Source organism: Canis lupus, chromosome 14 (genome assembly GCF_048164855.1).
Source record: "Canis lupus baileyi chromosome 14, mCanLup2.hap1, whole genome shotgun sequence".
Taxonomy (NCBI): Eukaryota; Metazoa; Chordata; class Mammalia; order Carnivora; family Canidae; genus Canis; species Canis lupus.
The window spans coordinates 21,257,854-21,278,777 of NC_132851.1; the positions used below are offsets into that span (position 1 = coordinate 21,257,854).

General features: G+C 35.5%; 1 protein-coding gene across 3 annotated transcripts in view; it reads left to right on the forward strand.

The window, feature by feature from the left end:
* The window catches only part of MTBP (MDM2 binding protein), a 66,245-nt gene extending 52,070 nt beyond the window's left edge, over positions 1–14,175 (forward strand). Inside the window, exons 17-22 of one of the 3 annotated variants that reach the window (XM_072774350.1) lie at positions 1,122–1,217; positions 7,583–7,849; positions 8,366–8,615; positions 9,200–9,313; positions 12,984–13,049; positions 13,834–14,175. In XM_072774350.1, coding sequence (XP_072630451.1) covers positions 1,122–1,217; positions 7,583–7,849; positions 8,366–8,615; positions 9,200–9,313; positions 12,984–13,049; positions 13,834–13,872 — 832 coding nt within the window. In that variant the 3' untranslated portion in view covers positions 13,873–14,175. The remainder of the gene's footprint in view (positions 1–1,121; positions 1,218–7,582; positions 7,850–8,365; positions 8,616–9,199; positions 9,314–12,983; positions 13,050–13,833) is intronic. The other 2 variants (XM_072774349.1, XM_072774348.1) reach the window with 2 other exon arrangements.
* The last annotated feature ends 6,749 nt before the right edge of the window (positions 14,176–20,924 follow it).

Below are 20,924 nucleotides of genomic sequence, written 5' to 3' on the forward strand. Positions count from 1 at the left end.
AAATGGATGAATTAGAATATATATATATTTTTTAGGATTCATACTTAGCACATGCCTTATATTAAAATGTAATAATTTCAAATGCTTATTATAGTACCCTTGATAATTTTCAGTGGCAAGTGGGCAGTTTTCATTATTAAAGCCATAGGGGAAAAATTGTGAAAGCACATTTATTCATGGAACTATACTATCTGTTGCCTTTCTATATACCATTTCCAAGTCTTCTGAATTCAGACCCCTGGTATTTCATTCTATTAACTATGTAAAGGCCGCTGTTACATTATTCTTCCATTCCCATCTCCCCTGTCCTGAGTTTCAGGAACATGATCCAGTGCATTGGAACAGTGACTTTCAACTCAGGGAGAGAAAACTAGGGGTTGTGGGGAGTGGGCATCTCTTAGAATAACCAGGAGAGCCTAACCTAATTGCAGTGAACTTTTTCTTCCTGAGATTTTGATATACCCCTGTGGATCTGGGTGTAAAAGAGATTGAGCATGAATATTTTATGTAAGCTCACCACTATATGATTAGTTATCATACCTGCTGATTGGAAACCTACTTCAAAAGCAGAACACTGAAGTCAGCAGTCTCTATATCCTTTGATATTTAACAGGTTGCTAACTCTCAAAGTAGGTGTCAAGATGACTACATTCCTAGGCAAAGAAAAATCTGGATCTCTCATGTGTTCTAGTAGGAAGTAAATACCTTTGGTACTAAAAGATTTGAATTGACTTTAATTTATTCCCCTGCAAAAAAAAGAACTAAATGTATAAACATTAGTTCATTACACCAAGAAAAAAGAAAAATCCTTCAGGAATAATGCTTCTTGAATTTCCACTACAAATCATTTTTCACTCATTATCCATTTCTCAGAATAGTTTTGTGAAATAAATAACATTGTAACTTCAGAAACTTGAGGCACAGCAAATATGTGACAAAACCCACTTATGCTTAACCTTGTTTGATTTCCTTCTTCTACTTTCTAATGTTACATCATTTCTTTCCCATGTAAGATTCACTTAAAAAGAAGGAAGCCAGATTTTGTTTTTTAGATACTTTCTTGGACTTTCTCTTTGTCACTAAATAAACTTTAAATACAAATGAAAAACTTTTTGTTTTAGGGAAAAGACTTTTGTTCTGACACCGGAACTTAGTCCTCGGAAACTTCAGGGTTTACCTTTTGAAAAAGCCTCAGTGTGTCATTATCATGGGATTGAGTAAGTCTTTATTTACACTTTACTCTTCTGCGTGTTGCTGGTGAAGCTTTTCTAATGTGAGTGTGAAGAGTATCTGTAATAAAATGAAGATATAAAGCCAAAGAGAAAGTATCTCAAAAAGTCTCAGAAAACAAAGCAGTGTGTACACAAATAGGAATTTGTCTTCTATTGTTAAAAAAATAAAAAGTTATTTGATGATTAATCAGTTTTACAGCATTTAAACATTCAATTACCAGATATTTTAATCAAAATTATTTTGCCCCTATGGATTTGTATTTATACTACTGGTCACATTAATATTCCCTGGTCACTAATTACATTGTAATTACTCAGAAACTATTAGATGAAATGTATTCCCATTTGTAATATATAATTATGTGTAAATTTTTCTAGATTTCTAATTAACCAGTTTGAATAAAATTTCAAAGAATTCTCCTGCATAAAGTTATTAGCAGTTTCTGAGGTTATGGCCACATCTACCATTTTCACAAGAACAAGAAATGTAATGACGGTGATAAATTTTTAAGACCATTTTAAGACCAATGTAAAAAATTATGCATGCTTAAAGCAAAACCTTATTTCATATTGATTTTCCATAAATGAATAGAAAAGGACTTGATTTTACTTTAATGTTTAGGAAGCACCTTATCAACTGAAACCTACTATTTGATTGGCTTGTAAACTTAATCTTTATTTCAAATAAACTTCAAAAATACTGAAAATTGTTCACTCAGAAGCTAAAGGTACAAAAGATGATTATTTCTGCCCTTAAGCAGCATATACTCTCTAGGGGAAAAAGAAAAAACACATAATTTTAGCAGATTATAAATAATGTTAAAATACAGATGTCTGCCCAGTAGATAGAAGAAATAAATGCCAGGAACTATTTGAGTGTTTCGAAGAAGAAATCTGAACTAAGTTTGAAAGAATGAATAGGAGTGCACCTGGCAGAAAAGGCAATGTTTGCAGGAGGAACAAAGTACAGAGTTACAGATTCTTGGAAGATAAAGTACATTTTTATTTTTGAATAAGAGTGACAAACATATTATACTATAATGAGACCAAATCATGAAGTCATGAAGGTCACCGGTGACATGGGAGGGAGATTGATATTTATTTTTGAGAAGTAAAAGACCTTTATTTTTAAAGCATGAGATTAAATGCTTGGGTTTGTACCATTGAAGAAATCTCATTGGCTTTTAATAAATTGAGTTGAAGTATTTCAAGCAGATGTTGAAGGACTAAAATGCTATCAAGGCAGTGAAAATAGGAAAGAGAATATAAACTTAAAGTTAACTAAAGAACTTTAGATTAGTTAGATGTTGGGGATGAGAAGGGAGGATACAACAAGAATTTCTTTAGGGTTTCTAGCTTATGCACATTGGAAAGATGATGGTACAGTTGAGAAAATATGGAAGGTCACTCAACAATCATTCTAGGAATGTTTAGTTTCCTTGCTATGTTTAAATAAGATTTATTTCATTGAAAGAGTATGTAAGTTTGACACTAGAGGCAAAATATTCAGCTGTTTTTTTTTTCAAGCATCGAAATTAAATTCCCATTAAAGTCCGGTGCAAGAAAAAGATAACTGCTATCAAAAAAAAAAAAAAAAAAAACCTGCTATCAGTACTTCTTTTCTTTTTCACCCATTGTGCTGAATATTTCTGTTTTAATCATTGCTTTGGCTAATCAGTTAAAATAAAGAAAACTAGAGAGTTCAAAAGAGTTATACATATTGAAAAAGAGACCATAAGAAATTTTTTTGCTGTTTTTTTGTTTGTTTGTTTCATAGAGAAGAGACCTGAAAGATTATTAGAAGTGGTAAATTTGAAAAGTGACCAGTGATAAAATATATATAAAAAGCCTAGTTTACCTCTAAACCGGCCATTTCCAATTTTAAACACCCTGAGAAGAGATCTTATTGAAAATAGCAATGAAACCATAAATATTAGAACTATTTTTATAAGAAATGTAGAATGGAAAAAATTGCAAATAATCTATATTAGGGGACATAAAAGCAACATTGATTACTTAAGGGAAACATGCCTTATTTCCCTGTGCACAGATTCCATATTCTGAAGGCATTAGTTCTTTTGGAATAAATATAAATATTTAATATAATTCTTAACAACTTTGAACCTTCAGTTGAAATAGTTCTATAATTTATCTGGTAAGAAGCCTCTTTCCTTTTACTTAAAGAATGAGATGAATTTTATCATATAACCAGAAAGTTTTATTATAAAGGTATTATAATAATAGTATAAGAGTGAAACTAAGTAGGAAATGCAAGGAAAAACCAAATATACATAGGAATTCAGTCTAATAGGGGAAAATTTTCAAATTAGAGAGCAAAAGATAAAATATTCAGTAGGTAGTAGTGAGAATATGATTAAATATGCAAATAAAAATAATTTTAAGTGATTCTTGGTTCACACTAAATACCAAAATAAATCGCAGATGTATTCAGAATTTAAAGTGAAAAACTGTGAAATGTTTAAGTATAAAATGTAAGGAAAAATCTGTTTTAAGTGTAGGGAAGATTTTTTATTCATTCTGACAGAGGAAGAAACAAACAAAAAAAAGGAATGATAGATTTTTCCTAATCTTAAAACAGCAATGTCAGTAATCAACAGAAACAAAGAAAGCTTTAAAGTAAGGATTAAGCTGAGGAAAATATTTTTTAACATAAATGAGAAGGTATTTTATAATTAAAAAATACTTGGGCTCCTGGGTGGCTCAGTTGGGTAAACATCTGACTCTTGATTTTGGCTCATTGTGATCTCAGGGTCATGGGATCCAGCCCAGTGTCAGGCTCTGCAGTCAACAGGTGCAGAGTCTGCTTGCGATCTCCCTCAGCTCCTCCCCCTGCTCATGCATACTTGTTCACTCTGTTTCTGTCTCTCAAAAATACATCTTAAAAAAAAAAAAAAAAACTTACAAATCAGTAAGAAAATAAAATAAATGCCCCTATGGAAAAGCTGGCAAAATCTTGAACCATTTGTTTACCAAAGAGGAAATACAAATGACTGATTCACATGACAAGACTGATAAATAGTGACAAGTATATGGAACAGTCAGAACTGTCATACATTGCTTGTGGGAGTATAAAATGGTATCTGTACTCCAGAAAAGGATCTGGGAGGTTCTTATAAAATTAAACATACTCAGATCCTTTGGTACATCAGTTCCAATACTAGACATTTTCCTAAGAGAAATGAAAACACAACTCCAGGGTCACCTGAGTGGCTCAGTCAGTTGAGCCATCTGCCTTCAACTCCGGGTCATGATCCCAGGTCCTGGGATGAAGCCCCCAGCCCCCCATTCAGGCTCCCTACTCAGTGAGGAATCACTTCTCCCTCTCTTTCTGCCTCTCCCCCAGGCTTGTGCTCTCTGTCTTCCACTCTGTCTTGCAAATAAATAAAATAAATCTTAAAAAAAAGAAGAAGAAGAAGAAGAAAAAACACAACTCCGCAGGAAGAGTTGAACAAGATCATATGGAGCAGTTTTATCCATAATAGCCCCAAACTGGAAACAGCCTAGGTGTACCTCAGCAGAATAGATAAATAAACTGGTGTATGTATACAAAGCAGTACTCCTCAGCAGTAACAAGAAACAACACGTCAATACATGTGGTAACATCACATTTCTGTCTGCATGTGGAACAACAGTTGAAGTAAGAATTTGAGGACTTTAAAATGAGCAATAAGAACTACCTACCCCTATAAACAAACAAATCTCTCTGTGACTCAGTTTTCTTTATTCTAAATTTGTGCTCCTTAACCTGAAGGCACAGATCAAACCAAGGATGTGGTAGAGGGGTGAGCACAGTGAATCCAGGAACATGCTTTTTCTTCAAGAAGATTTGAGCATGTAGAGGGCAGAGGGACTATTTGGTTCAACATAGATAATGAACCTACTTGAAACAAAATTCTAGTAGAATGTTAAAATAATTATGAAGCTAAAGGGAGATTTTTCTCTCTTCCTCATGTTGCTATAAGCCTTTGTAATCCCTGAATTCTTCCTGTACCCAGACATAAAGAATATTTGGGAAAAAATATATATATACATAAACTGCCCAAGTGCAAATCAGTGTTTTCTTAAGGCAAAATGAAATATCTCCACTGTTGGCTTGCTTGATTTTTCACCTATTTTATCCTGGAGTGTTAGATACCATTGATTGTACGGTGCACTGTTTTCTTTAACAACAAATTAAACTCTACTATCAAACTGTGATATTTTGCCATGCCAGCCTCCTGTTGCTTTCAGATTTCTTTCATCTGCTCCAAGAGATTTGGCAGTTTCCCCTGCCTTCACAGACATTGATGCATGCTAGGCAGTATCTTGCCTATTATGTAGTTACCAAACAAAGATAGCTTCATCTTGAAGATACTTTTCTTCCTTTGGTTGCATAAAGCATTTGGTTATTGTTTTGTAAGAAAATAGAGAAGTGTAGTCATTCATCCAACCATGAATGTTTGCTCCACTAATACCAGATATGCACCCTGCCATTCTGTTTCTGTTCCTTTCTTATTTGCAAAGTACTTTTTGTTTCAGTGCCAGATCATAGTATAATCATTTGAGGACATTTAAAAGGGCAAAGTCAACAAGCATAGTACACGCAGTTCAGTTGAAGGAATGACATTATGAACAGCTGTGATGAAGAAAGGTTAGAACTGGAAGGAAAATATCTGCATGTTAAAATCAAAATCTCAGAGTAGAAAAAAATACTCATTTAGAGTGAAACTGTATCTTTTTTCTCAAAAATTTCCTATAAGCTCATTAAGGCAATAAACATTGCCTCTTGCCTAGAACCTTTCTTAACATTCATGGTTCTTGATTTCATTTTCAATTCTCTCAGTTGCCCAGGAGAGAAATAGGACTCATCAGTAATCCTTAGGGTTACTGCTCCTTTTTAATGAAATGTGTTTTATTAAATAACGCTAGAGAAAGAATGTTACAGAACTGAGAAGCCTGGGTTCTAGTTACCATTCTGCCACCACTTTCTCCTCTGTTAAATTAATATAACCCCTGGGTTAAATTAGAGATTTATCAGTCCCAATCACCTGGACAGCTTTTTAAAAAATGTGCATACTAGAAGATTTGCTGTGGTAGAAATTAAACATAATAATAATAATAATAATAATAATAATAATAATAGCCACGACAGCAGTAGCAGCATACATTTGTTGAGCTTTGCTTGCATGGTCTAGGCACTGATTCTGAGTGCCTTACTTTACCCAAGGAATATGTAAGGTATCCTTATACTAGCTCTTGGAGATGACTCTATAAATAAAGCTCATTTTGCAGAGGAGGCCAGCAGAAGCATAGATCAACTGAAGTGATTGGGCCAAGTTCAAACCACCTAATCGGTGACAGAGCCAGATTTAAATCCTGGGATTCAGCTCTTAGAAATCAAATATGAAAGTGTCCCAAAGGGAAAGAAAGAGTCCTTAAAACTTCCATGAGGCAATCAGAAGTTAGGGTAATGATAACACTCTTTGGGAGTTGAGCTAAAAGCTTATGGACGTAAAGTTCTAGTTTTAGGGAGCACCTTAGAATTTTACAAATCAAGAGGACAGATAACAGAGAAAGGTTTTAATTTTGACAGTCCTCCTAGCACTTCTCTGAAGCTGTTGTGTTTGCCTGATGCAGCTGTAGCAGAGGAGACAATGAGGAGTTGTCCAGGGTCACATATCTCATGGGTGATTTTCCTGATATGCTTATTTGTTGTCCTTAACAACATGGGATTTCTTTAAGACCAGAGGCATTCACTGAGCCAACATCTCATTGATTCCTTGAATCAGATCTAGCTAGGAAGCAGATGCACAGGGACAGCCAAAGCGTTTGAAGAAAAATCTGTCAATCAGAAGTAAGGGTGGGGAGTGAGTTTCAAAGAGAAATTCAGAATGTTCTGAGCTGTGTATGGTGAGCCAGTTCGAATACCTTTATACCCTTTTCATCTTTGTGTTGAACATAAACTTGCCCTTTCTAACCAAAGTCAGCATTTCAACTTGTTACATACCAGCCATGCTGAGGAATCAGATGTCGGTAGAGACTTAAAGAGTATTAAAGCAGCAGCTCTATTATTTTGAAAATAAGCCAGGATTAACTTAATCTGTTGCCCAGAAAGAGTCAAAGAGGAATCAGATCATACTTTAAATATTTTAATCTTTTGCCCTGTCATCCAGCAGGCTAGAAAAAAACGAACTTGTGAAGGAAGCCGGCCGTTCCCTCCGCCCTTCCAACAGTTATTAGGAAGTTCAGTAAAAAGTTTTCAAGGAAATGTTCCGCTGTTTCCTCACTGGCAGGGAAAAACTTGTTGCTGTTGTGAAGCCTGTGATTTTAATGGTCTTTCTTTTCTTTAGATACTGTTTGGATGACCGAAAAGCATTAGAAAGAGATGGGGGATTCTCTGAACTTCAGTCTCGTCTCATCCGTTATGAAACCCAAACCACCTGCACTAGAGAAAGTTTTCCGGTACCCACCGTGTTGAGCCCTCTTCCATCACCTGCCGTCTTGTCAGAGCCTGGCAGTGTCCCTGATGGAGAAGCTTTACAAAGCGAGCTCCGCACTGAAGTATCTCGATTGAAAAGGGGATCAAAAGATGTGAATTGCCTTTATCCCCCAAAAAGGTGCTATATTAAGTGCATAAAAATAGTCCCTTGACAGAAAGTGTGTTAGTCCCTAATTTTTTTTAAATTTTTTTGCAAATTAGTCCCTCTTATTTTTAAGTAGCATTCTGTAGAGATCTTAGATGAATTCTTTCCCATCAGGAATTTTGTTTTTACTGTGAGCAGTTATGATTATGCTTATAAATTATAAAAAGAAATGACTTGGAAAAAAAAACACAATTTCTTGCTTTCTGTGCTAATATACAGAACATTAGCATGATGGATTATAAAATTGTTAAGCCATGGAACACTAGAGATCTTGTCCCATAAATTAAGTAGCAGAGCTGCTTTGTTGAAAAGGATGTCTGGGGATGGCAGCTTTCCTGCTAGGTCTTCCCACCTTCTTGCACTGCTTTCTGCCTGTTTGATTTTGTTGGGTTTATGTTTTAGTGGATATAGTTGTCACATTTAGGGCAGAAAAATGGACCTCATTATTGAGTCACTTAGTCTGGTTTTGGATTTATTTCTCCACAATAGACTTGTGAAGTCTGAAAGTTCGGATTCTCTTCTTTCTCAAACAAGTGGCAATACTAATCGTCGTCATCATGCAGTGACATCCAGAAAACCCCGAGCAGAGCGATCATTATCTGTGACTTGTCCATCAGTTCCAGTTCTTAGCTGTGAAACTTCAAAAGTCACTACAAAGGCCAGTTCAGGTCAAAAAAGTGTTCATGGATCAAAAACATCAAGGCAAATTAAGGAATCAAGATCACAGAAACACACACGGGTAAAGATTTATTTCCTGTCTCTTAGTTCTACATGGGAAGAAACTCCTTTATTTGGTTCATTTAAAATGTATGTCGAAAATTTTATGAGTGAAATGAAATGGTATGTATAATGTACTTTAAGATAATTCAACATAAGAAGGACAGTGGGTAAGTAGGCAGAGGGATAAATGAAACAAAATTAGCCACAAATTGATCCTCACTGAAACTGGTTTGATATCAAGATAGGGATTTGTCATTAAATGTTCTCTCTACTTCTCAGTGTTTGAAAGTTTCCATAATAAAGAATAAATGCATCCCTGTGTATATCCTTAATGTGTGTAGTTTTTACAATCAGATTTTGATTCAGAACTTATGATTTGAATTCCTAAGATACTCTAGTTATTTCTTCCTAATAGATACCTGGTGACATGTATGACCATGTAAATGTTCCAGGTCTCTTTTTTTTCTCAGTTATTTTGTCTTAATGAACTTAGCTTTCACTTAGTTACATGATTATATAATTCACACAACTGAACTCTAATGATGAAATAATATGTTTGTACCTTTTCCAAGAAATATTATCATATGTTATGTTCTATTCAAGATACTGAAAGAAGTAGTTACAGAAACACTGAAGAAACACAGCATTACTGAGGCTCATGGATGTTTCACTGCCTGCAGCCAACGTCTCTTTGAGATCTCCAAGTTCTATCTGAAGGTACTGTGTCTTCTCTATTAAGAGCAAAATTGAGGTCATATTCTGATATTCTTATCTGACATAAAGTAATATTTAGTGAGTAATATTTAGTTTATATTCATTTTATAATGATAGCTTATAATTTGTTGCCAGATATTTTTTTAAGTGGCAATAGAAAAATTGGAGCCAAAATATTTTATATCTGACTTGTTTGATTTTTGTCCTCATGTTTAGAAAACTACATTTTAATTGGTATCTTCCCTAACAAGTCTTTGACTTAAGTTGATAATAAACTTCAAAACATGTTTAATTAGAATTTTAGTATATCGTAAAAAGGCAACTGGAATGGGTATCAGAATACCCCGTTTCTAATTTTGGATCCATTATCAGCTAATTGTGAGACATTAGACAGATTAGCCACTTAGATGATGGTTCTGTAGAACTTAAATGGTGTGGGCAGCCACAGTGGCACAGCGGTTTGACACCGCCTGCAGCCTGGGATGTGATCCTGGGGACCCGGGATCAAGTCCCACATCGGGCTCCCTGCATGGAGCCTGCTTCTCCCTCTGCCTTTGTCTCTGCCTCTCTCTCTCTGTGTCTATGAATAAATAATAAAATCTTAAAAAAAAAAAAAACTTAAATGGTGTTAGATTGTCTCCAGCTTTAAGAGTTTTTGACTCAAGTCAGAGTTTTGTGTGGGTTCCTGGTTAAAACTACAGATGACCACATGCATCCAATTCGCCTTCTTTCTAAAATCTCAAGAAAAATGGTATTAAAATACAAAAATAAAGAAGAGGGGGAAAAAATGGAGAGGTATATTTGGTACATTGTTGAACAAGACAGCCCATAGAAGTTTGGTATCACAGAGTTTAAAAAGTTGGAACCTAAATGCCTGACCAGTGGAATGCTAGTGAGAATCAAACCATGTCCAATGACACAGTCTCTGAGGTTCTTAGGATTTGAAGACATTGGGTATCATGGAAAGCGGGGGTGTGGTGTCAGGTGGAACATAGGAGAGTTGTATAAAAATCTACAGTGAACTGAGGAACCCCCAACTTCCTCTCCAAGTCTTTCTCCCACAGGGGTAACTACGAAGTATGCTGCTCCTACTTCTCGCCCTCATCTCTGTGACAGTGCAGGAAATAGTCTCTGAAGCAAAAAGAGGGGCACAAGGGAAAAACCAACTGGCCTCCTAATAACCTGACCATATAAAGCCACTAGACAGAGCTTTCAATAAGATTTTTACATCTCAGTTTTAAATATGATTGGACTTTTGAGAATTAGCAGAATTAGCAGACTTTTGAGACTTTTCCCAAAAAAAAGATGCCAAAACAAAGGAATGAAGGGAACTCTTAACGGGCAGAAAGCTATAGAAAACTTCATAAAAACTATAATTCTCTCAGAAAAAAGATACTTGCATCCATAAAGCTGGAACAGGATGCTATTTCCAGAAACTCTATAGAACATGAAAGCTTGAAATGAAAAATATGATAAAATCAATCCAATAGTGACACTGAACAGTTGAGATTAAGAAAGTTACCAGGTAGGGACGCCTGGCTCAGGGCGTGATTCTGGAATCCCGGGATTGAGTCCCATATTGATCTCCCTGCATGGAGCCTGCTTCTCTCTCTGCTTGTGTCTCTGCCTCTCTCTCTCTCTCTCTGTGTCTCTCCTGAATAAACAAATAAAATCTTAAAAAAAAAAAAAAAAAAAAAGTTACCAGGTATTAAAATCAGGGCATGCCTGGATGGCTCAGTTGGTTAAGTGCCTGTCTTTGGACTCAGGTCATGATCCCCAGGGTCTTGGGATCAAGCTATGTGGCGGGCTTCCAGCTCAGCAGGGAACCTGCTTCTCCCTCTGCTGTCCCCTGCTTGTGTTTTCTCTCTCTCTCTCTCTCAAATAAATAAATAAACTCTTAAAAAAAAAAAGAAATTAGAATCAATAACAAAAACGTGAAATATAAGGATCAGAAAAGGGGAAGACTAATCCAGAGACTAATAGACTAATTAGACTAATATGGTAATATGGTAATATGGTAATAGAAGTTTTAAAAATAGAGAATAAAGGAGAGCAAACTATCAAAAATACAACAAAGTTTTTCCCAGAACTGAAGAACTCAAGTGCCATGATTGAAAAGGCACACAGCTTATCCATCCCAGTGAATGACAGAGTTCTGCAGCAAGCTACATTATTGTGGAATTTCATACTTCCTGAAATAGCCTCCTAAAATCTTCCCAGGAAAGAAAGTTTACATGTAGAGAACTGAGAATCAGAATGGCATTGTACTTCTCCATAGTAAGTAATGTATGCCAGAAGCCAGAAAAGTATCTTCCAATCTGAGGGAAACTGATTTACCTAGTTTTTTATAACCAGTCACAAATTCAATCAAGTCTGAGGATTCCATTAGAGATACTTCAGATGTAGAAAGTCTAAAAAAGTTTGTCATTCATATACCCTTTTAAAGCATCTGCAAGAGGATGAAGTCCATCAGAATAGCAACTGAGTCAAGAAATAAGAACTAACCCAGGGAGCAGTTAGACCAAATTGGAGCAGGTTGTGGGAGAAAGAGCACCAGGTGAAAAAATACGAATAATAATGAACAGATTTCTTGAAAAATTGAACTGAGAGGTTATCCAGTATATTTGAAACAACTTTGCTATTTGTACATTTAATTGATTGTAACATTTGGTGGGGGAGACCCAGAATTACATACAGGGCAAACTAAGCAAATATAACTAGAGGTTAAACAAAATGTTACATGAGAAGATAATTATAATAACATTACTTAACTCAAGACAGAACTGTATTTACATAGGTATAAAATGCAAACATGAACTATTTACTAATCAAAACTGGTGTAGTAGTTACTAAGAGGAAGAAGGAGGTGGCCTGGTTCAGAGATCTGAATCCACAACCTATGTAGCTGTTAACAATGATCATTGTCTAAAATTGCTAAATCAAAAAGTAGCAACATAAGCATATTTAGAAACATGAAGATATAAATAAGAGAAACAGCTGAAAGAACCAAAAGTGGCAGTCTGTCCTGTGGGAAGCATAACTTCTAGGGACAGCAGAGGACTGCTTTTTAAAATACAATTAGATTTTTTAAATTTACCTTGTAATCTAATTTGATATAATCATATTTTTTAAAAGTTAGAGATTTCGGTTTCCTATGTCTTGGTTGTGGAGTAAAATAACCCAAAAGGAGAGAGAGAAAAAAAAGATATTTTATCTGAAAAATAAATACAAATGCAGTATATTCATTTCCCGAGTACCAAAGCATTAGTGGGTACTCATATAATCAAAGATGAGACTTAGATTTGGTCAGTGCTGCTGAGATTATGAGGCAAGAGTGACAGAAATTTATATATACATATATATATATATATTAGATTAGATTATATATGTACATACATATATATTATACATACATTTATATGTTATATATACATATATTTTTAAACATTTAAATATACGTATATATGTATATACATATATATATATAATTGTTGTTAGAGTATCTTGATATTTAGGGTTAGAGTTAAATTGTACTTGATTTTTTTTATAATGTTTTCTGAGTCACATTGATATTTATAGAATGATTTAGGATAATATCAAGTTTATTTAATGATGACTTGCTCTCTGTAATTTAATGTACAACTCGTGAAATGCTTTATGTTGTTATTTTTAGGATCTTAAAACATCAAGGGGTCTATTCGAAGAAATGAAGAAAGCAGCAAACAACAATGCTGTACAGGTAAATAACTTATTCCCAAGAAACTACATTGAATTAAAGTGCTATTTTATTTTAGGGTAGCTGTGATGCCATTATGTATGCTGTGTAAGAACTCTCTTTAAAATAATAATAGACTAATGCAAACAGAGCGTTTAGGAGTACATAATAGGCTGCTCTGTTAACAAAAGGGTTTCTAAAGATTATGTTAAGAAAGAAGAAACTTTTTTAATAAACCAATGACCTGGAAAAATTAATCCATTTTGATTAGTTGTTCTCAAAGTTTGGTTTAATTTCTTTCTAGTGACCCTTTGAAAACAATTGCAAAAAAAGGTGAGACAACATGGGGCACCTGGGTGGCTCAGATGGTTAAGCAGCTGCCTGTGGCTCAGGTCATGATCTCAGGGTCCTGGCATCTAGCCCCACATCAGGCTCCCAGCTCAAGGGGGAGTCTGCCTCTCCCTCTCCCTCTGCCTCTCCCCTTGCCTATGCTCTCTATGTCTCTGTCTCTGTCTCTCTCTCAAAGGAATAAATTTAAAAATCTTTAAAAAAAACTAAGGTGAGAAAACAGAATCTTTATTGTATCCAGTGAGGACAGTTGTACTCTGCAGCAGAAGTCTAGCTTCAGTTTTATTTTCTTCAGTTAGAAAATAAAATGTGTTTAAGATAAAATGTGATTTAAGATTTTGACTTGTTACTTCATATTTTAAGTTTTCTACCATGCTTTTTAAAGTTTTAACTGTATCTTTTTCTGTCCCTTCTGTTTTCAATAGAAATAAACCATTACCGTATTTTTTTTTTCTTCTAGGTGATTGAATGGGTATTAGAAAAGGCAAGCAAGAAATAACACAGAATCCTTCTCTTTGGACAGTTATAAATTGGCCAGAGCTATCATTTGCTACCTCCTTCCTTGGTTGACAATTATAAGCAAATTTCAAGCTTTATTCAAAGAATAGATATTTCTAAAGAATTTCATAAATATCCAATGTTTATATAGTTTTGAGGGTGTTCAGTTAATGTGTTTTTTAATTGTATACTTATTTTATAATTTCACTATATTTTCATTTTTAAGGTTAATATTTTTATATATGTTTTTAAATTTTCACTCTTGGTTATTTAAAAATTTCCAATAAATGGAAAATATTATTTATTTTCTTCTTGGTAAATGTCTTTGTTGTTAGGCCTATTTAAATTACTGAATCTCAGGTAAGATTGCCAGTGGCTTTTCTCATGTGACCTCTCAGCATACTTAATTGGACAGTACCTGGTTTTAAAAATATTAGTAAAAAAATTCACACAGGTAGCCTTCTTCCCTCACCCCTGCCCCAGAGCCACTACTGTTGGAGCTATCAGTGTTTATTTGGGATTAAAAATGAAGAAAGGTTAGAAATTGTGAAAATAAGATATAGTAAAAATTACTAAGTAGAGACTGCCAGAAAAATATGGAAAATGCAGAAAATAAAAAACAGAGTATAAACAAATTCCAACATTGCCTCAATGTATGTAACCACAGTTGATATATTTTTTAAAGATTTTATTTATTTATTGGCAGAGAGGGAACACAAGCAGGGGGAATGGTAGGCAGAGAGAGAGGGAGAAGCAGCCCAAAGTAGGTCTTGATCCCAGGACCTGGTCATGACCTGAGCCAAAGGCAGACACTTAACCAACTGAGCCACCCAGGCACTCCACCACATTAATATTTTTAAAATATATATGTGGGATGCCTGGGTGACTCAGTCAGTTAAACATTGCCTTCAGCTCAGGTCATGATCCTGGAGACACAGGATTGAGCTCTACATGGGGCTCCCTGCTCAGCAGGGAATCTGAGTCTCCCTCTGTGCCTCCTTCTGTTCATGCTTGTGCTTTCTCTCTCTCTCTCAAATAAATAAATAAAATCTTTAAAAATATATATAGGTATATATAATTATTTCTTTAAATATTTTTAAAGTAGGGGTGTACATGTGTGTACTCATTTGGGTATGTGTATTTATAGCCTACTTTTCACTTAACATTGTATCATGAATTTTATATCATGTATCATTTTAATTACTGCATAATACCAAGGAACCACAATTTGTTTAACCAATCCCCATTGTTGGATATATAGGCCCCATTTTTCTCCATTATAAATAAAACTGTAATGAATCTTCCAAATACATCACTGGTCATTTCCTTAGCATAACTTTTCAGGAGTGTAATTTGTGGGTTTTAAAATTAATGGTAATATCTCCAAATTGCCTTGCTGAGGAATTAGTTGGTACACCAACCAGCAGAGTCCCTGTTTCCTTTTTTGCTGACTAAAAATAGTGAGATGAGCATTTTATTTAGAATATAATAACCCTTTCAGTTTAATAATAAGACATTACTTAAGGTTTTTTTTTTAAATAGGTAAGGACTTGAAAAAACATTTCACAAAAGAGGATATATGAATGGTAATAAACACATGAAAAAGATGTTCAATATCATCAGTCCTCAAGGGAAGGCAAATTTAAACTGATGAGGTGCCTCTAAACACCTACTAGAATGGATACAGTTTTAAAACTGATGATACCATGTCTTGGTGACTATGTGGAGCATTTGGAAATCTCATGCATTGCTGGTGGGGATTGAAAATACTATAATCATGTTGGAAAATACTTGACTTTCTTATAAAATTCAGCTTACACTTAGCATATGGCTCAGCCATTACCCTGTTTACTCAAGGTAAATTAAAACCTATGTTATACAAAAAAATTGAACCTAAATACTCATACCAGCTTAATTTTTTTTGTTATTTAAATTCAATTTAGTTAACATACTCTGTATTATTAGTTTCAGGAGCAGAATTTAGTGATTCATCAGTTGCATATAATACCCACTGCTCATTATATCACATGCCCTCCTTAATGCCCATCACCCAATTACCCCATGCCCCCAGCCACTTCCCCTCCAGCAACCCTCAGTTTGTTTCCTACAGTTCCTCCCTCTCTATCTTATTTTATTTTTCCTTCCCTTCCCCTATTTTCATCTCTTTTGTTTCTTAAATTCCACAAATGAGTGAAATCATATGGTATTTATCTTTCTCCGACTGACTTATTTCACTTAGCATAATACCCTCTATCTAGTTCCATCCACATCACTGCAAATGGCAAGATATCATTCTTTTTGATGGCTGAATAGTATTCTACTATATATATATGCCACATCTTCTTTATCTATTCATTTGTTGATGGACATCTGGGCTCTTCCCATATTTTGGCTTTTGTGGACATTGCTGCTATAAACATTGGAGGTGCATGTGCCCCTTTGAATCGCTATGTCTATATTCTTTGGACAAATACCTAGTGTAACTCCTGGGTCATGGGGTAGCTCAGTTTTTAACTTTTTGAGGAACCTCAAGAGTGCAGAGTGGCTGCACCCGTTTGCATTCCCACCAACAGTATAAAAGAGTTCCCCTTTCTCCATATTGTTGGAGAAATGTTGTTTCCTGACTTGCTGATGTTAGCCATTTGACCAGTGTGAGGTGGTATCTCACTGTGGCTTTGATTTGTATTTCCCTGATGCCAAGTGATGTTGAGCATTTTTTCATGTGTCTGTTGACCATTTACATGTCTTCTTTGGAGAAATGTCTGTTAATGTTTTCTGCTCATTTGTTGATTGGATTTTTTGTTTTTTTGAATGTTGAGTTTGATAAATTCTTTATAGATTTTGGACACTAGCCCTTTATCTGATATGTCATTTGCAAATATTTTCTCCTATTCTGTATGCTGCCTTTTAGTTTTGTTGACTCTTTCCTTTCCTGTGCAAAAAGCTTTTTATCCTGATGAAGTTCTATGTTCACTTGAAAAGAATGTGTATTCTGCTGCTTTAGGATGAAATGTTATGAATATATCTGTGAAGTCCATCTGGTCCAGTGTGTCATTCAAAGCCATTGTTTCCTTGTTGATCTTCTGCTTAGGTTATCTTTCCGTTGCTGTGAATGTGGTGTTAAAGTCCTCTACTATTATTGTATTATTATCAATGAATTTCTCTGTTGTTAATTGGTTTATATATTTGGCTGCTCCCAAGTTGGGGGCATAAATATTTGCAATCGTTAGATCTTCTTGTTGGATAGACCGCTTTGTTATGATATAGTGCCCTTCTTTATCTCTTATTAAAGTCTTTGGTTTAAAATCTAGTTTGTCTGATATAAGGATGACTACTCCAGCTTTCTTTTGATGTCCATTAGCATGATAAATGGTTCTCCACCCTTCACTTTCAATCTGGTTGTGTCTTTAAGTCTAAAACGAGTCTCTTGTAAGCATCATATCGATATGTCTTATTTTTTTTTATCCATTACAATGACCCAGTGTCTTTTGATTGCAGCGTTTAGTCCATTTACATTCAGAGTAATTATGATAGATATGAATTTAGTGCCATTGTATTACCTGTAAAGTCATTGTTTCTGTATATTGTCTTTGTTCCTTTCTGGTCTTTGTTACTTTTGGGCTCTCTCTCCGCTCACAGGAACTCCTTTAATATTTCTTCCAGGTTGGTTGGTGTTCACAAATTCCTTTAGTTTTTTTTTGTCCTAAAACACTTTTACCTCTCATTTTAGATTGTGAATGACAGCTTTGCTTGATAAAGTATTCTTGGCTGCATGTTTTTCTCATTTAGCATGTTGAATATATGATACCAGTCTTTCCCAGCCTGCCAGGTCTCTGTGGACAGGTCTGCTACCAACCTTATGGGTCAACCCTTATAGGTTAATGACCTCTTGTCCCGATTGCTTTCAGGATTTTCTCTTTGTTTCTGAAACTTGCAAGCTTCACTATTTGTGAATTTATTGATTTTGAAGGGGGTTCTCTGTGACCCCTGGACTTGAATGCCTGTTTCCTTCCCCAAATTAAGGAAGTTCTGAGCTATAATTTGTTCAAATAAACCTTCAACCCCTTTCTCCTGCTCCTCATCTTCTGGGACCCCTGTTATATGGATATTATTTCACTTTATGGAATTTCTGTGTTTTCTCAGTCTCCTTTAGTGATCTAATAGTTTTCTTTCTGTCTTCAGCTCCCTTATTTTCTATCATTTTATCTTCTATGTCACTGATTCACTCTTCTGTTTCATTCATCCTCATTTTATTATAGCCATCTACTTGGGGCTGCATATCAGTAATTGCATTTTTAATTTCAGCCTGACTAGATTTTAGTTCTTTTATTTCTATAGTAAGGGGTTGTCTAGTGTCTTTTGTGCTTTTTTGCAAGCCCAGCTAGTATCTTTATCATCGTTGTTTTAAATTCTAGCTCCAACATCTTATTTATATCCTTATTAATTAAATCCCTGGCAGTGAGTACTACTTCCTATTTTTTCTTTTGGGGTGAATTTCTTTATGTCCAGAAAAAATAGAAGAAAGAGAGAGAAAAGACAAAAATAAAAACAATAACAGAAAAAAAAGTACAAAACAAACCATTAAAAACAAAAACAAAACAAAAACTACATCCTGGATGTGTTTTGGTCTGCTTGTTAGAAGAAACTAAATCCCAGTAAGAAAGAAAGAAAAACTTCCATATAATAAAATCATAAATATAAACAAATATAATACAATGAAAAGGGTTACAAAAAGAAAATAAAAATAAAACAATAAAAAATGTAACATATAAAAATTAAAAAAGGAAAAAAAGGAACACCTGGGTGGTTGAGTGGTTGAGCATCTGCCTTTGGCTCAGGTCATGATCCCAGGGTCCTGGGATCGAGTCCCACATCAGGCTCCCCACCAAGAGCCTGCTTCTCCCTCTGCCTATGTCTCTGCCGCTCTCTCTGTGTCTTTCATGAATAAATAGAATCTTTTAAAAAATAATAAAAAATAAAGAATGGAAAAAGAATTAGAAAAATAATACTGAAAGAATAAAAGTACAAAGAATAGTATCTGTTTTCCCCAAGAGCTGAAGCTTTGCAGCCCTCTATGATCAGTAAACTTGGTGCGAGCTAATTGCTTATGCTGGTCTTCTGGAGGAAGGGCTGTTGCGCTGATTCTCAGTGGACTTGCCCTTGTTCAAATGTGCCTCCAGTGCTAGGGAGGCAGGGCCCAGGAAGGCAACTAGGTGGTGCTGTTTTGCTCCATGGAGGCTTTCAGCACTGATGGGCGGGAGGAATGTGGTGGTGTCCAGCTCCGTAGCCCTAGAGCTAAAAGCGCATGTCCCTCCACTCTTCAGTGAGCCCGCGCAGAAAAGCAGTCAATCACTCTTGTCTCACCGTTTCTGTCAGAACTCTGTTCACCCAGCCAATAACTGAGAGTTTTTATCTCAGGCACTTGACCGAGTTTCAAAACTCCCAATTTCAGGGACACCTAGGTGGCTCAGTCGATTAAGCTCCTACATTCTGCACAGGTCATGACCCTGGACTCCCAGGATTGAGGCCCACATGGGGCTCCCTGCTCAGTGGGGAGTCAGTTTCTCCCTCCATAATCCTCCCCCCACTCTCTCATTCTCTCTCTCTCAAATAGATAAATAAACTTAAAAAAAAAAAAAAAAAAAAGCTTAGAATGAGGTCCTTGTAGGAGGGAAAGAGGGAGTCACAGAGCCCAACCCCCTCAGCTGTGTTATGCAGAGATGGTATGTTTGGCAAAACCGTTGCCTGCAGAAACTGGAAAACAAGTTGTTCCTAATGAACTCATAGATTAGTCAGGTTGTTTCTAGGCAGAACTTTAAAAAAAAAAAAGTGTCAGCAGGCCATTTGTTAACCTAGCTGAATGCAGTAAGATGCAGGAAAAGATAGATGAGCCAAAGAAGGAACTGTGGTTTTCTAGCATTTAGAAGAGATACTGAGGGCTTAGGACATTCTAAAAATAATGGTTTCCCACTTCCAACATCTCCAATGGCAAAAGTTTCTCAAAGGAAAAGTCAAACTTAAGATATGGTTATATCAGTCCTTTATTAAGACCTCAGTGTCTCCTGATTTAAAAGTAGACCCTCTCAACTAGATAAAAGGGCTTTTAAGAATCTTAAGGGCGTTGTCCCATAGGCACTCTGACAACCAAAGTGGCAAGAGACCTGTCCTGAAAAAGAATTGTGGGTGTGGTTTTCATATAAGGGACTAGGCTAGAACTTGATACATAAAAAGCCTACAGCGTGTATTTTTGAGGTGTAATTCACACATCATAAAACTCACCCTGTGAAGTGGATAATTCAATGGGTTGAGTACATTCATAGAGTTGTACAACCATCACCACTGTCTAATTCCAGAACATTTTCTTCACCCCAAATAGAAATGCCCTATCTGCTAGGAGTCATTTCGTGTCCCTCCTCCCAGCCCCTGGCAAACACTAATCTAATCTACCTTACATGTCTACAGATCTGCCTCTCCTGGACATTTCATGTAAGTTGACTCATATACTTTATGGCCTTTTGTGTCTGGCTTCTTTTTCTTAGCAGGAGGTTTTCAAGGTCCATCCGTGTTGTAGCATTGCTTCATCCTGTTTGATAGCTGAATGTTTCATTGCGTGAACCAGCCACGTCTTATTTATCATCAACTAATGGACATCTGGGATGATGGCACTTTTTTGGCTATTGTGAATAATGCTGATATGGACATCTGTGTACAAGTGTTTCGCATGGACATATGTTTCCCATTATCTTAGGTATATGCCTAGGAGTAGAATTGCTGACTATATGGTAACTCTGTATTTAAACTTTTTGTTTTCACTCCTTTTTTAAAGCAGCTGTACCATCTGACATTTCCACCAGTCATTAATACATTTAGGGTTCCAAATGCTCAACATCCTTCCCAATACTTGTAATTATTTGTCTTTTTGACAAATGATATGAAGCGTGTGAGGTAGTATCTCTTTGTGGTTTTGATTTGCATTTTCCAGATAACTGATGATGCTGAGCATCTTTCCATGTGCCTATTGCCCATTTACATATCTTCTTGGAAGAGCTGTCC